Source organism: Oncorhynchus mykiss, chromosome 16 (genome assembly GCF_013265735.2).
Source record: "Oncorhynchus mykiss isolate Arlee chromosome 16, USDA_OmykA_1.1, whole genome shotgun sequence".
Lineage (NCBI taxonomy): Eukaryota > Metazoa > Chordata > Actinopteri > Salmoniformes > Salmonidae > Oncorhynchus > Oncorhynchus mykiss.
Window position 1 is genome coordinate 37113640 of NC_048580.1, and position 15184 is coordinate 37128823.

General features: G+C 42.5%; 1 protein-coding gene across 1 annotated transcript in view; it reads left to right on the top strand.

The window, feature by feature from the left end:
* Positions 1 to 15184, top strand: part of LOC110491049 (espin) — a 119737-nt gene that overhangs the window by 41305 nt on the left and 63248 nt on the right. Inside the window, exons 6-9 of the mRNA XM_036946772.1 lie at positions 790 to 1039; positions 1793 to 2067; positions 6846 to 7007; positions 14790 to 15009. Coding sequence (XP_036802667.1) covers positions 790 to 1039; positions 1793 to 2067; positions 6846 to 7007; positions 14790 to 15009 — 907 coding nt within the window. The remainder of the gene's footprint in view (positions 1 to 789; positions 1040 to 1792; positions 2068 to 6845; positions 7008 to 14789; positions 15010 to 15184) is intronic.

Sequence of the window (15184 nt, forward strand, 5' to 3'; positions counted from 1 at the left end):
TCATTATTAAAATAATGATAAAAAATATTATTTCAAATGGCAGATATTGAGTTAGTTATGGACCCATAACGAATTACCATGGGAATAAATATCACTGATTTACAGAAATAATGAAGGCTTAGAATTTTCCAATCCTGTAACCTACGTTGTACAGCGTCATATTTTCCATTCCATCCTATCTGTCCCCTGAGGGTTTCGTTTTTCGTTTATCTCTGAATAGAAACAACATAATATTAATCAAATTAATTAAGTCAAATTTCTTCAAATCAATCCCATATACTATGTTATTACAAAAAAAGGTTTTAAATTCTCTGGTAATGCCAATACGGAATACTATCAAATGCTTCTCAAAGATGCCCTCTGGTGGTCAAACTTGCAATAATTTGCAGTAACAGAAGAAATGGTTGACAAATAGATAATGTGCCACAGAATGCTGCAGCAGCATGCAAGGTGTCCCGGAGTGTGACGCAACTTTTAAAGGAGGAACCATTGTACAGTAAGTTGTACAACTTGAGTATGTAGAGCAAGATAGAAATGTATCATGTGTAAGAGATAAGATTATCGTTGTGTAGAATAGGAAGTCGTGTCAACTCTATTTGTTACATTTCGATATATAACATTCAAAATGTTTGACTTCACTGAACACACCCCAAGACAAGCAAGCACACTAATTTTCTTCAGGAAATGTACCTTTTCAGTCCCACTCCCAGGCTAAGTTAGGTTGCCCTTTCCCTTAGGTTCCTGGATGACCTTGTTTTGTTAACCCCTCGTTGTGGTTGTCTTATCCAGAGTGTGGCGCACCGCGTGCTTTCCAGGGACCCATCGGCCGACCTGGAGTACAGCAAGCAGCCCGACATGGGCCTGTCATCCCCCAACAACACGATGTCCCCAGCGGGGTCGCGGCAGACCCAGCAACCGGCCCACTTCGACATGGGCTCGCCCTCCAGCACCCTGTCCAACTATGACTCAGCTAACTCCAGCCAGTGTAGCATGGGAGAAAAGCGTAGCGGCTCACCCCCTTCATCACGAGCCCCCACCGGTTAGTCACGCACCCCACCCCACACGCACCCCACCCCACACACACACAAGCACCACACACGCACCCCACCCCACACGCACCCCAGATGTCACACACACGCACCCACCCCACACACACCCCAGCACACACCCCAGATTTCACACTCATGCACACACACACACGCTCCCTCACACACATTAACTTTCTGAACTAGCTGGATTGAACTATAGGAAAATTGAATTAAGGACAATAGTTAAGATTACACAGGGGGAAAAAATTGTGGGAAAAATTGTGGGAACTACCTCAACTCATCTGACTGGAACAAATTCCATGTAACAATTTGCATTCCTTTGTATGATGCCACAACAGCGCTCCATACTAGTGCGTCCCTCTAGTGGCAGGTAGGATAAATCATCTGTCTGTGAGTCAACCACTGCATCCAAACTAAGTGTCTCCAAATGCAATCCTGGAGAGCTACTGGGTGTTCAGGCTTTTGTTCCACACCTGCACTATTATTTGAAAAAGGTAATGGATTTTATAGTGCTTTTCCAGGTGCACAAAGCATGTAGATGAAACAAAATCCTCCAACAGCTATAATGTGCAATACCCAACCTGGGTGTTTCTATGTCCTTAGAAATAGAACTCCTAGAACAGCCGTTAGTCCACCCATCAACCACCCATTGACTTGAATGGTGATGTCTGTTCAAGGAATTCTAGCTATTTCTATAGCTACCTCATCCATCTCACCCCTGACCCATTGTGTCCTTGTCGCAGGCGGAGGCCCAGCAGAGTCGGACATAAATGACATGCATACTTACACGGATATGCTCAACCCTGACGTGGAGCCCGAAGCTCCCAAGTGCAAGGAGCCCGCCGCCACCGCTCAGCCGCCTCCCCCACCCCTGCTGGCCTTGCCAATGCCCCTTCCCCCTGACTCCCCCTCCCAACCGCTCCTGCCTCCCCCCGAATACCCTCTGCCACAGCCCCCCGCGGACTCAGCCGATATCTATCTGAAGGCGAAGAGCAACCTGAGGCACGTGGAGGAGGTGGTGAGCATTCTCTCTTCCTTTACTGGTGAAAAGCAGAAGGGCACAACTCAGGTTCCTCAAGGGACACAGTCCTGTTGTTTTTATTAACCAATCCCTGGTGTAGAGATTAAAATGCGCACACACACTGTCAAGCTCTCACTTGCACACACACAAGGCTTCATGTTGTCTCACACACTAACCCTAATATCTCTCTCTCTCTCACTCACTCACTCACTCACTCACTCACTCACTCACTCACTCACTCACACACACACTATTAAGTCACTTGTACATGCAGTCCTATTAATTAAGAAGCTTTTTTGAAGACTTCTGTGTCCATTGAGAGAACATGCCGTAATCAGGAATTAAGAAGATCAATTTCCTCTCAACCTAACCATTCGATGCCATTGAGCCCCCAGTCTAAAAATGGCTGTCCTCTTAACAAATCACATAAGTTAGTGGTTAACAGAATGTTTCATGACTACCCAATCTCTGTACCCCACACATACAATTATCTATAAGGTCCCTCAATCGAGTAGTGAAATTCAAGCACAGATTAAACCACAAAGACCAGGGAGGTTTTTTGCCTTACAAAGAAGGGTGGATGTGTAAACATTTTACAAGAAGACACTGAATCTCCCTTTGAGCATGGTGAAGTTATTAATTAGGCTTTGGATAGTTTATCAATACACACAGTCACTACAGAGATACAGGCGTCCTTCCTAACTCAGTTGCCGGAGAGAAAGGAAACTGCTCAGGGATTTCACCATGACACCAATGGTGATTTTAAAGAGTATGAGAACTGAAGATGGGTCAACAACATTGTCGTTACTCCACAATACTAACCTAAATGACAGTGAAAAGAAGGAAGACTGTACAGAATAAAAATATTCCAAAACATGCATCCTGTTTGCAACAAGCCACTAAAGTAATACTGCAAAAAATGTGGCAAAGAAATTCACTTTTTGTCCTGAATACAAAGCATTAAGTTTGGGGCAAATCCAACACAACGTATCACTGAGTACCACTCTTCAAATTTTAAACCATGGTGATGCCTGCATCATGTAATGGGTATCCTTGTCTTCAGCAAGGACTAGGGAGTTTTTTGGGGATAAAAATAAACAGAATATAGCTATAAGCACAGGTAAAATCCTAGAGGTTCAGTCTGCTTTCCAACAGACACTGGGAGACGAATTCACCTTTCAACAGTACAATAACCTAAAACACAAGGACAAATCTACAATGGACTTGCTTACCAAGACAACATGTAATGTTCCTGAGTGGCCGAGTTAAAGTTGACTTAAATCGTCTTGAACTTGGAAATGGCTGTCTTGGAAATGGCTAGGTTAGGTTTGGATGTGCGTGAAGCGCACACTTCTCCAGCATGCCAGTGGCCATTGAAGGTGAGCATTTGCCCACTGAAGTTGGTTATGACACCGAACTTCAGTTAGGTCAAGACCCTGGTGAGGACAACGAGCACACGGATGAGCTTCCCTGAGACTGTTTCTGACAGTTTGTTCAGAAATTCCTTGGTTGTTCAAACCCACAGTTTAATCAGCTGTCCGAGTGGCAGGTCTCAGACCATCCCATCCCCATCCCGCCTGATGTGGAGGTCCCTGGCTGGCGTGGTTATACGTGGTCTGCTGTGGTGAGGCCAGTTGGACGTACTGCCAAATTCTCTATAATGACGTTAGAGGTGTTTTATGGTAGAGAAATTAACAAAATGATCTGGCAACAACTTTTGGACATTCCTGCAGACAGCATGCCAATTGCACACTCCCTCAACTTGAGACATCTGTGGCATTGTGTTGTGTGACAACTGCACATTTTAGTGGCCTTTTATTGTCCCCAGCACAAGGTGCACCTGTGTAATGATCATGCTGTTTAATCCGCTACTTGATATGCCACACCTGTCAGATGGATGTATTATCTTGACAAAGGAGAAATGCTCACTAACAGGGATATAAAGAAATTTGTGCACAAAGTTTGAGAAAATAAGCTTTTTGTGTATGTAACATTTCTTGGATCTTTTATTTCAGCTCATGAAACATGGGACCATACTTGCTCATATCTTTAATATTAAATTATTTACAATGTATGATGGGACACTTAAATGCCCATTGCTTCTGCAACCATGAGAAGCCAACCGTAGATCTAATCTAGTAGTTGCCCATGCAAACTAGATGTATGCCACAGCATGACCACGCTGACCACAGTAAAGACAAAAGACTGAAACAGCTAAATGAACACAGATAACTGGGTCTGTCCGTGTGGTGGGAAGGGTTGAGGGTGGTTATAGTCTTGTCCTGGACGCAGAACTGAGCAATTACCCCTTTAGATAGCCAATTTGGACTTTGCAGCTGGTCTATGTTGTAAAAGGTCTTCACCTGAGCTCACAGATCACTGCACCTGTACATAGCTCATCTGTAAATAGCCCATCCAATCTACCTCATCCCCATACTGTATTTATTCATTTATCTTGCTCCTTTGCACCCCAGTATCTCAACTTGCACATTCATCTTCTGCACATCATACCATTCCAGTGTTTAATTGCTATATTGTAATTACTTTGCCACCATGGCCTATTTATTGCCTTACATGCTGTATATAGAGTTTTCTACTGTATTATTGACTGTATGTTGGTTTATTACATGTGTAACTCTGTGTTCTTGTATGTGTCGAACTGCTTTGCTTTATCTTGGCCAGGTCTCAGTTGCAAATGAGAACTTGTTCTCAACTTGCCTACCTGGTTAAATAAAAGTTAAATAAATAAACAATTCAAATTCAAAAATGTCAAAACAAAAATGAGCTTTTTGGTCTTTAGACTTTGTTGGGGTTAGGCATTAGGGTTTGCAGTGTGGTTAGGGTTATGTTTAAAATAAGGTTTTATGACTTTGTGGCTATGGCAAATAGTGACCACTCTGCAGAGCTGCCCCAGAACAAGATTCATGATGAAAAATGCATTACCCACTGTGTGTATGCACGGGCACACCCACACTTCACAAAGTGCTGCTTGGGGACCTTGTCTTTGACAACAGACGTGAGCCAACAATGCAGAAACACCCATGAAGCCACAAAGGACAAGAGAAAAGAAGAAACAACAGGACAATACAAAGGGAAGAGGTCACTGACGTTGGGGATGTCGGTCAATTATTTCTGCCGGTCTTAGATTTGACAATTTATTGATCTGTTGAATGTCTCTCTAGCTTTTGCCATGGTTCCTTTTGAAAACTAAATGAATGCAATGCCAATTTAAATGGCGACGGCATTTGACAATGATCTACTCAACAGCCATTTTTTTTTTAAATATGTATTTTTTATTTCACCTTTATTTAACCAGGTAGGACAGTTGAGAACAAGTTCTCATGTACAACTGAGACCTGGCCAAGATAAAGCAAAGCAGTGCGACACATTCAACAACACAGTTACACATGGAATAAACAAACATACAGTCAATAACACAATATAAAAATCTATATACAGTGTGTGTAAATGTAGAAGAGTAGGGAGGTAAGGCAATAAATAGGCCATAGAGGCAAAAATAATTACAATTTAGCATTAACACTGGAGTGATAGATGTGCAGATGATGTGCATAACACTTAGTAATATTGCATAATCCTGTATCTGGTTGGTTATACTCTGTGTGTGTGTGTGTGTGTGTGTGTGTGTGTATATATATATATATATATTACTGTCTATAGTGATAAGTACAGAACCCATAAGAAGAAACTGTTTTTACCTCAAACTGCTGCTCGGGTGCCATGTGGTGTTTTGTACAGTGCAACATATTTTTGTGTTTTTGTGAGCATAACTTCTGCAATCAACCTTAGGCTCCCCACATTGAGTAAGCCTGGCCAAAAGTGGCTTAACTGAGTTGAGGAGATGGAAAGAAAGTCAGACGTATCCCAGCTTTTGCTAGAGTCAAACTTGCAATGTAAATAGTTTTAATGAAATAGTTTGCATTAGGTAAATACTCTACCCCTAAAAAGACACAGGTGGAAAAGCACTACATTTTTACTTCCTGAACTGATTGAATTGAAATGGAATTGTCCCCAACCCTGGACTACCATAATATCATGAAAAGGCCTAGCTATCTTTGAAACATGGGTCCTTTCGGATAAACTGTTGTCAGGTGTCTGAGCTTTCTTCTCAACAGGTGGCCTAGAGAGCTAGGAATGGGAAAGGGAGCAGCCCGGAGATGCAGTAGAGGGCCATGTTATACTGATCTCTGTCCCTTCCTGTGAGGTCACGAGGGGGCTCTCATACCTCGAACAGGAACTGTGTAAATGTTAATTCTTATTGTCTTTGATCCCAAAGGCTTTTGTGCAATATTAATGGTGATGCTTTAACCCAGAGGCAAAGACAAAACTACTTTTTGTTCCTGGTGCTGTTAAAGCTGCTTCTGCTCTGAATCCTCCAGAGGTGACACAATATCTTTTTTACCCTCAAATGTCGACAAAACACAATGTCGTTTTTGTGGAGATCGGTTTCATGTTAGGCGATGAAGACTTATTTTTATTTTGTGAATGTTCTGTGGTCTACGCTTTGCAACTGTTTGCCTAAACATATATCATATAGAACAAAAGACTATCTGATCACGTAAAATATCTTACTCCTACTTTTGAACTAGCGTAGCTTTTATAGCTCAGTCTTCCTTCCACACAGCTACTAAACCCCACATTTGGCCACACTGTCGGTATTTCAAAAGACCCAAATGGCAAGCCAAAAAAAACAACACGCAAACCCAAACATATTTATTTACTCACTGCTCATTGGCCCCTCCCTTGTTTCTACCCAGCAACTGACTCCAGAAGAGAACCAGGATAGGCTGCACCGGGTGGACTCCAACAGAAAGTCTCGAAACTTCAACAAGCAGCCCAGCACGGGGGACTACTACAAAGCCCTGGGTAGCGACACGGTTGACTACCGTGGTGTCCGAACCATGGTGCCTAACAAGGAGGTAAACAGGACCAGACAACCAGGCTTCTCCAACTTCAGTCCTGCAGAGCAAACTGGATGTGCAGGCTTTTGTTCCAGGCCAGCACTATAGACCTGATTAAACTAATTGTTGTCCAGACCTAAGACCATGATTAGTTGATCAACAGGTGTACTGGGCTGGAACACAAGCCTCTCCAGGACCGTAGTGTTTTCACTGTAGAAGAGGGAGACATTTGTTTTGGGGGCTGCAGTAAGGGCTTAAAGGCTGCAATATTGCTATGATTTGAATTAGGTATGCACCGATATGAAATTTTTGGCCGATACCGATATCCAATATTTTCCTTGCCAAAAAAAACCCGATATTGTTATTTTACATTTTTGCGGCCTTTTGAGCATTCTAGTACAGTTCTTTAAAAAAATAAATGTTTTACCCCTTTTTTGCCCCAATTTTGTGGTATCCAATTGGTAGTTAGTCTTGTCTCATCGATGCAACTCCCATACGGACTCAGGAGTGGTGAAGGTTGAGAGCCGTGCATCCTCCAAAACACAACCCAACCAAGCCGCACTGCTTTTTGACACAGCACATCCAACACGCCAACAGCCCACTTAACCCGGAAGCCAGCCACACCAATGTGTCGGAGGAAACACCATACACCTGGCAACGGTGTCAGCGTACACTGCGCCCGGGCCACCACAGGAGTCGCTAGTGCGCAATGGGACAAGGATGTCCCTGTCGGCCAAACCCTCCCCTAACCCGGACGACGCTGGGCCAATTGTGCGCCGCCCCATGGGTCTCCCGGTCCTGGCCGGCTGCAACAGAGCCTAAACTCAAACCCAGAATCTCTAGTGGCACAGCTAGCACTGCGATGCACTCTGCCACTCAGAAGGCCACATTTAAATAGTTAACACACACACATACACACACACACAGCGGTCTAAGACACTGCATGGTGATTTGAACTTACAGCTGCAGGAGGATGACTGCCCGCTGGCACCTGGTCATCTTCCATAACATCATTGATTTTGAAATATATCCATTTCAAAGATGATAGCATGTCAAGACGTTTGTCTGTGACTAGTACATTTTAACCTACTAATAACCTAATTAATTATGGTTGCGTAACTTCCTTGTTGTGTAGTGCAAACTATTTTGTTTGTGCTGGTGTAAAGATCACGGGTCCTCCAACTCGGCACTTCATTACTTGACGTTTACCAAAGTAACCCTATCTCTGGCTGGCCTGAGTTCCTCCTTCGTCTGCGGAGTGTCTTGTCCAAGATACTCCTTTTTGCTCTTCGCCTGGCTGTCAGTGGCAGCTCAACAATCTCAACGTTCTCTCTATCGACCTCAACACCCAATCTATTCACATGCGCAAACACTCACATTGACTCATGCATACACGCTGTCTCTCTCTCCCCGTATGGGAGTTGGCCTCTAATTTCTTTCTTTTTTTTGTCAGAGAAAATGACAATTTTCGTGGTGTTGCTTTGTGCACTAACTTTACTGAACTCTGGAGAAAACGAACATTGCCGCTGGGTGAGGACATCTGACAATGTGCTCTCCCGTCCATTAGACATTTTGTCTGCAGGAACTCGCTCTTTTTCACTCGGTCCACTCGTCCAAGTGCCGATGTATTTGTGGCATGATGTGAACAGTACGAATTTGTGTCACTACCAAGGTCTAATAGTTTTAAATGACTGTTTTGTATTGTCTGGAAACTCACTTGTAGAATTCGCTTGCGGTAGGTCTCTTAAAAAAGAGAAGCCGTGCAAGGTTATTAAACCCAGGTGCCTAGTTATTCTTCTTTTGTTGATATCAGGTAACTTGCAACCTAACCCTGGCCCTGATATGCAATGTCTCCAAACCCCCTCTGATTTTAAATCAAGATCTGGTTTTGGTATTTTTCATTTAAATGTACGCAGCCTGTTGTCAAAAATTGATGGGGTTAGGATTTGGGCTAAATCAACTGATGCTGATGTAATTGTGTTTTCTGAAACCTGGCTCAGCAAGTCTGTTTTTGATAAGGATATTTGTATAAGTGGTTACAATGTTTATCGCACTGATCGAGTTAAGAAAGGTGGGGGTGTGGCTATATATGTAAAATCTAAATTCCAACTAAAGGTTTTTCAAAGTCTGAAACTGTTTGTAAACAGTTGGAATTTCTTGCTTTGAATATTGAGGTTTCAAAGGGCCTCTCTATAACTGTGATTGGCTGTTATAGACCCCCCCCCCCCTCCCCTCCACCTCTGCTCTCGGTGATGCATTTTCTTCTTTGACGCACCTTATGTCTTAACTTCTTTGAAATCAATCTTCAGTGAAATGATCTTGATTGGTGATCTCAACTGGTGTTGGTTAAAGCCGGTGTCTGATGATTTAAAAATGTTTTGTAATTCTATGAATCTTACCCAGTTGATTAACTCACCCACTTTCCCAAATCTTAAATGCCCAGATCAATCTACCCTGATTTATTTGATATTGACAAATGTTCCAAATAAATATTCTGCGGTTGGTGTTTTTTGTAATGATTTAAGTTACCATTGTGCTGTTGTTGCTGTTAGAAATACTAAGGTTCCTAAAACAAACCCATGTTTTATTCGTAAGAGAAATTTGAAGTGTTTTAATGAGCAGGCTTTCTTTCATGATTTGTTTTATTTTGACTGGAGCAGATTGACCCTGATGTGGAAACTGCCTGGAAATTCTTTCATGATGTTTTTTTCCAAATAGTAAACAAACATGCCCCATTCCACAGGTTCAGAGTTAAAGGGCGGGTTAAACCATGGTTTTCTTCTGAGCTGTCTTGTATTATTCACAACCGTAATCTAGCCTGGGCTAAAGCAAGGAAATCATGTTCTGATGCTGATTGGCTTATTTTTAGGCAGTTACGAAACAAGTGTTATTTTCTTCTCAGGAAGGCCAAGTCTGAATATTTTATGTCTGTTACCACTGATAACCTGAATGACCCTAGAAAGTTTTGGAAGGCTATTAAGTCTATGTCTGGTAACAGTAATGTTAATGAATTACCGTCATGTGTTTTGAAGGACTCTGTTGCTATATATGACAAAACTGAAATGCTGAATTGTTTCAATGAGCACTTTGTATCATCTGGTAGGCTGTTTGATTCAGTGTCCTCTGTCTCTGTACAACCCTGTGTGGATGAACCAGTGAGAGCTAGTCAAACGTTTAGCTTTTTGCCATTCTCAGTGCAGGTGGTACATGAAGCCCTGAAATCCTTAGATCAGATAAAGCCTGCAGGTCCTGATCTTTTGGATCCCTGCTTTTTAAATCTGGCAGCTGATTTCATAGCTAAACCACTTACATATCTGTTCAATCTAACCCTGGAATGTAATGAAATTCCAAAGATCTGGAAATCAGCATTTGTCCTAACACTTTTAAAAGGGGGAGATCCAACTCTTTTAAATAATTATAGGCCAATCTCAAAGCTGTCACCCCTGGTGAAAATACTTGAAACTCTTGTAAGTTAACAGCTAAAATAGTTTTTATTTACTAACTCTATTTTATCAATGTACCAATCGGGCTTCAGGAAGAAGCATAGCACAATTACAGCAGCCATGAAGGTTTTAAATTATATCACTGAAGCCATTGACAAAAAACAGCACTGTGTCTCACTTTTTATTGATCTCTCTAAGGCTTTTGATACAGTTGATCATGTTATACTAAGGCAGAGATTGTCGAGTGTAGGTCTTTCAGAGCATGCAGTTGCATGGTTTACCTAACTATCTGTCTGATAGAACTCAGTGCACTCAATTTGATGGGCTTATGTCTGTTAAATTGTCTGTCTTGAATGGTGTTCCCCAAGGCTCTGTACTTGGTCTTCTCTTATTCACTATTTATATAAATTATTTAGACAAAAATGTCCAAAATGCACAACTTCATTTTTATGCTGATGATACTGTTATTTACTGTTGTGCCTTGTCTCTTACAAAAGCTTTCCAGAACATGCAAACTGCTTTTTATACTGTTCAACATACCTTGTGTCAATTGAAGCTTATCCTCAATACTGACACAACTAAACTAATGGTGTTTTCTAATGCAAGAAATAGACCTCTGAACCTTTCACCTATTACTACCTGTCAGGGCAAGGAGATTGAGGTTGTAACCTCATATCTTGGAATTTGAATTGATTGATGGCCTCTCTTTTAAATTGCATATTCAACAACTTACAAAAAAATAGAAGCTGAAATTGGGATTTTATTTTAGGAATAAGGCCTGTTTTTCTTTGGAAGCCAGAAAGAGGCTAGTAAATCAGCTACATTTATGCCTTTACTAGACTATGGGGATATTATATATGAATGCTTCCGCTCAGTTTTTGAGATCAATTGATACTCTTTACCATGGCACTTTGAGATTTATTTTAAACTGCAAAACCCTTACGCACCACTGCACTTTCTATACCAGGGTTGGCTGGCCTTCTCTAGTCACTCCTAAGCTCAGGCACTGGTATACTTTTATTTACAAAGCCATTTTGGGTTTACTACCTTTTTAATTTGGGCATTTTTATTGTTCAGAAATGTGGTGGGTACTCTCTTCGTTCGCTGGACTTTATCCTGCTAACTGTTCCAAATGTCCAAACTGAATTTGGTAAAAGGGCTTTCATGTACTCTGCACCATCGTCTTGGAACACCTTACAAAATACTTTTAAACTGGAAGAACTTGTCCCGATTGGTGTTTTTAAGTCACTGATGAAGGATTTTGAGGCTGTTTCCCTGACCTGTCAATGTTTTTAATTTGCTGTTTTATTCTCTTGTGAATTCAATGGTTTTTACTAGATTACTTGTAGTTTTTCATGTTGTCTGTCTGTAATGTTTTTGTAATGACTTGGTGCTAACTATCTTGGCCAGTGCCCTTCCTGGTTAAAATTATAATTTATTTAACCTTTATTATCTCAATGCAACAGGCAACAATGCAATCACTACAGTCCCTGGTTCGAATCCAGGCTGTTTCACATCCGGCCGTGATTGGGAGTCCCCAGCGGCGCACAATTGGCCCAGCGTCGTACGGGTTTGGCAGAGGGTAGGCCGTCATTGTAAATAAGAATTTGTTCATAACTGATTTGCCTAGTTAAATAAAGGTTACACACACCACACTGACCAAAAGGTTATTTTGTTTGCATTTAGGTATGTCCCCATTACCAGTGAAACATAATCAAAACCTATTTCTTTCACTTACTTGCTGTGCTGTTTCATTGTTCAGTCCTTTTATTCTCAACCAGGATTTCATCATACATGTCAAGTAGTGAAGTTTAAGCTCTGTCTGTCCGTGGCCTCTCTTCCTCTGTGCGCACTGTCACTGTGTCCGTTTCCATCTTGTCCAGCTGTCTATGTAACACTTCACGTTAACCCTGTTTCTTGCCCGCATCGAATTAGCGGTCCTTGTGCCAAGCATTGAGCATGGTGGCGACAGTAAAGAGGCTCAGAGAACACCACTGAATCCCTTGTTCACAGCCTTGTGTACTTTTGTAGGTTTTACCCCCACGGCCTGTGGGCAGTTTTGTTGAGCAGGCGTGTCAATGCCATGACAGAGGGTACCACGTCTGCTGCAGATGCAGTTGATGAGCTTATTTCTCCAGTCAGTTGTTCAAATGGCGCTAGAAGTGTGTTCATGTTTCAAACATGTTCTCAAATGCCATTGAAATGGCAGCAGCGGTATGAGAACCAGCACATTCTTGAGCATGCAATACAATCTTCCTCAGTACGAAATCCTTGTCGACCCACTGTGCTGTCAGACTCAGCATGCTGATGGGGCTGACATCGCTGGTCCAAATGTCATCGTGACGCCCATAGCAAGTAGCATAATGAATTCCATTATCGTGGCGTTAATGGATTTCACCTTTGCGTTTTCTCGCTCAACTCTTTCAAATGACTGCTCAACTTGAACTTGTTTAGTTGTTGGAAGTGTGCGCTTAGTATTTTTTTTTGTTCTGTGTAGCACTGTATTTTTCGTGGCGTCATTACGTCATCTACTTACATTATATCAGCTTTGACATCGGCGTTAAACTAGACATTGGGCCGATGTGTTGGATTTTTTGATAATTCCGATATGCTCACCGATATATCGTGCATCCCTAGTTTGAATTGTTCCCTGACATTTAATGGATGCCTTCGTGTCACTGATAGGCCAGGGGTATAATTTAGTCTCTGATTTGAAAAGGCAAGGAGGACAACTAGTGTACACTTTGGCCATCAAGGACTGGAGTTGTGCACCTGGGGCTATGTGTGACTACGTAGGGCGAGACAGAGTTAGGTGTATTTTGTCTGTGGCCATCGTGTTTCGTTAGCCTTGGGCCACCACCATAGAAATAGAATTGTTATAGAAAGTCATGTTATTTCTATGGTCACCACAGACAGCAGTGTTTGCCTGTGTCTCACTCTGTGTACCCCTGTTTACCATCTGTTGCCTACTCACTAACTGTGCAAAGTAACCTGCAGAACACAGACCCAAAGAAACGAAGTACAATTCCATATCATACAAAGTGAAGCTAACCAGGACTGACTGTGCTGACTGCACTACCAGGGAAAATAAATGCTTTAAATGCAGACTTGAATTTGTATAAACCTGTGCTTTATCTTTTTAAAGGTAATGTCTTGTTTCAGGTCTAATCTATGTTGGCTTTATGGTTTTGTTGTACTCACTAAACCTAAAGAATATTGTCTCAAATAAAATAAGCTAAATGTCAATTTTTGCGGTCAACACAGAAGAAACAATTGAGCAGACAAATAGTTCTACAGACACGGATCAATCAGGTCTTGCACGCACAGTCAACAGGCCCCCCAGGGAGCGGCCCAAAATCTCATGGGTATCAGTTTGGTGTAATCTACATTGAGCCAATTAGGACCTCCGTGGGGCTTCCTAACCCCTACGCGTCCCCAAGGACAGGACAGATGGTGCCCCACGTCGCCCCCGGCTAATCATTATCGGCAGCTGGGGCCCGGCACGTGCTGGAGAGCGACCCCCGTGAGACCCCCCCCCCCTCTGGATGACCCCATCCCCTCATTATAGGGGAAGAGGGGCATAATAACAGGCACGCGTGTAAAAAGAGGAGGAGGAAGGGGGTTAAATGGCACGGTCCATTAACTCTGCAACAGCTGTGTTAGTGTCACTGTCAAGCTGTAGTGGGGGGTGGTGCGGAGGGGTGGGGGGTTATTACTCACAGCAACAGATGCCCCCCACACCCCAGAAGGACACTAGATTAACTCAATTATTATTCCCACTGGGTGTAATGTCTTTGTGTAGATTTAAGACAGCAAATGTTTAATTGAGCCGTCATTTCAGAGTCAACTATAGTACCATACATCTGTCACAGTATTACTCCCCCTCTCCTCCCACTATAATAATGTTATTGGACCAGCAAAGCACAGCTACTGTGGACTGTCTTAGCAGGTATTTCTGCGAAGACAGGAGTGATATGGTTCATTGGCTCCTACCATTATGACAACTTCCTCTCAGCTGTCAAGGAATGAGATCACAATAAGATCCGGATGGGTGATGTTTTGACTGTGCAAAAATGGGGAGATGTTATCAAAAGTCACAATTTTAGTTGCATTTATTCTTTTCACAATGTCCATGGCAAGGGATTGATTTGGGTTTAAAGATAACTGTACCGTGTAGGCAATTCAATGGAAAAATGTGCTTTCGATCAAGTATTTGAAACCTCTGCATTTTAACTCTGTCAAAATGGTGCCCTTTATATTTAAGATGGACAGGCAACCCTTATCATTTTCCTCATGTTATATGTTTTGGCTGGTGGGATATGAACTAACCATTTTCTATTCTTTATGATCCAATCAGGGTTCTCTGTTATTGGAGGAGTCAGCTGACAGCCCCGGCCCCAGCCCACAGAACAGCACCACCGAAGAGTTGCCCCTCCCTCCTCCCCTGCCCCCACTCCCCATCAGCAATCCCACCCCGGCACCCCCTCCTCCCCCGCCATTGCCCTCAGAAATGCCCACCTTCCAGTACAGCCCTTCCTCAAGCACCAACCAGCGACGCCCCTCGTCCTCTTCAGGAAGTGAGTCATCACTCCTGCGATCTTTCGATTTTTCTTTTTCTTATTTTTTCTTTCCTCGTTTTCACTTTCTCTCTATTTTTTACTACCCCTTCCTTTCTTTCTGGCATTGTGCTTCTTCTCTCCTCTTGTAACTGCAGTCCATTCTGAACATGTTATTTTTCATGTTACATTTACT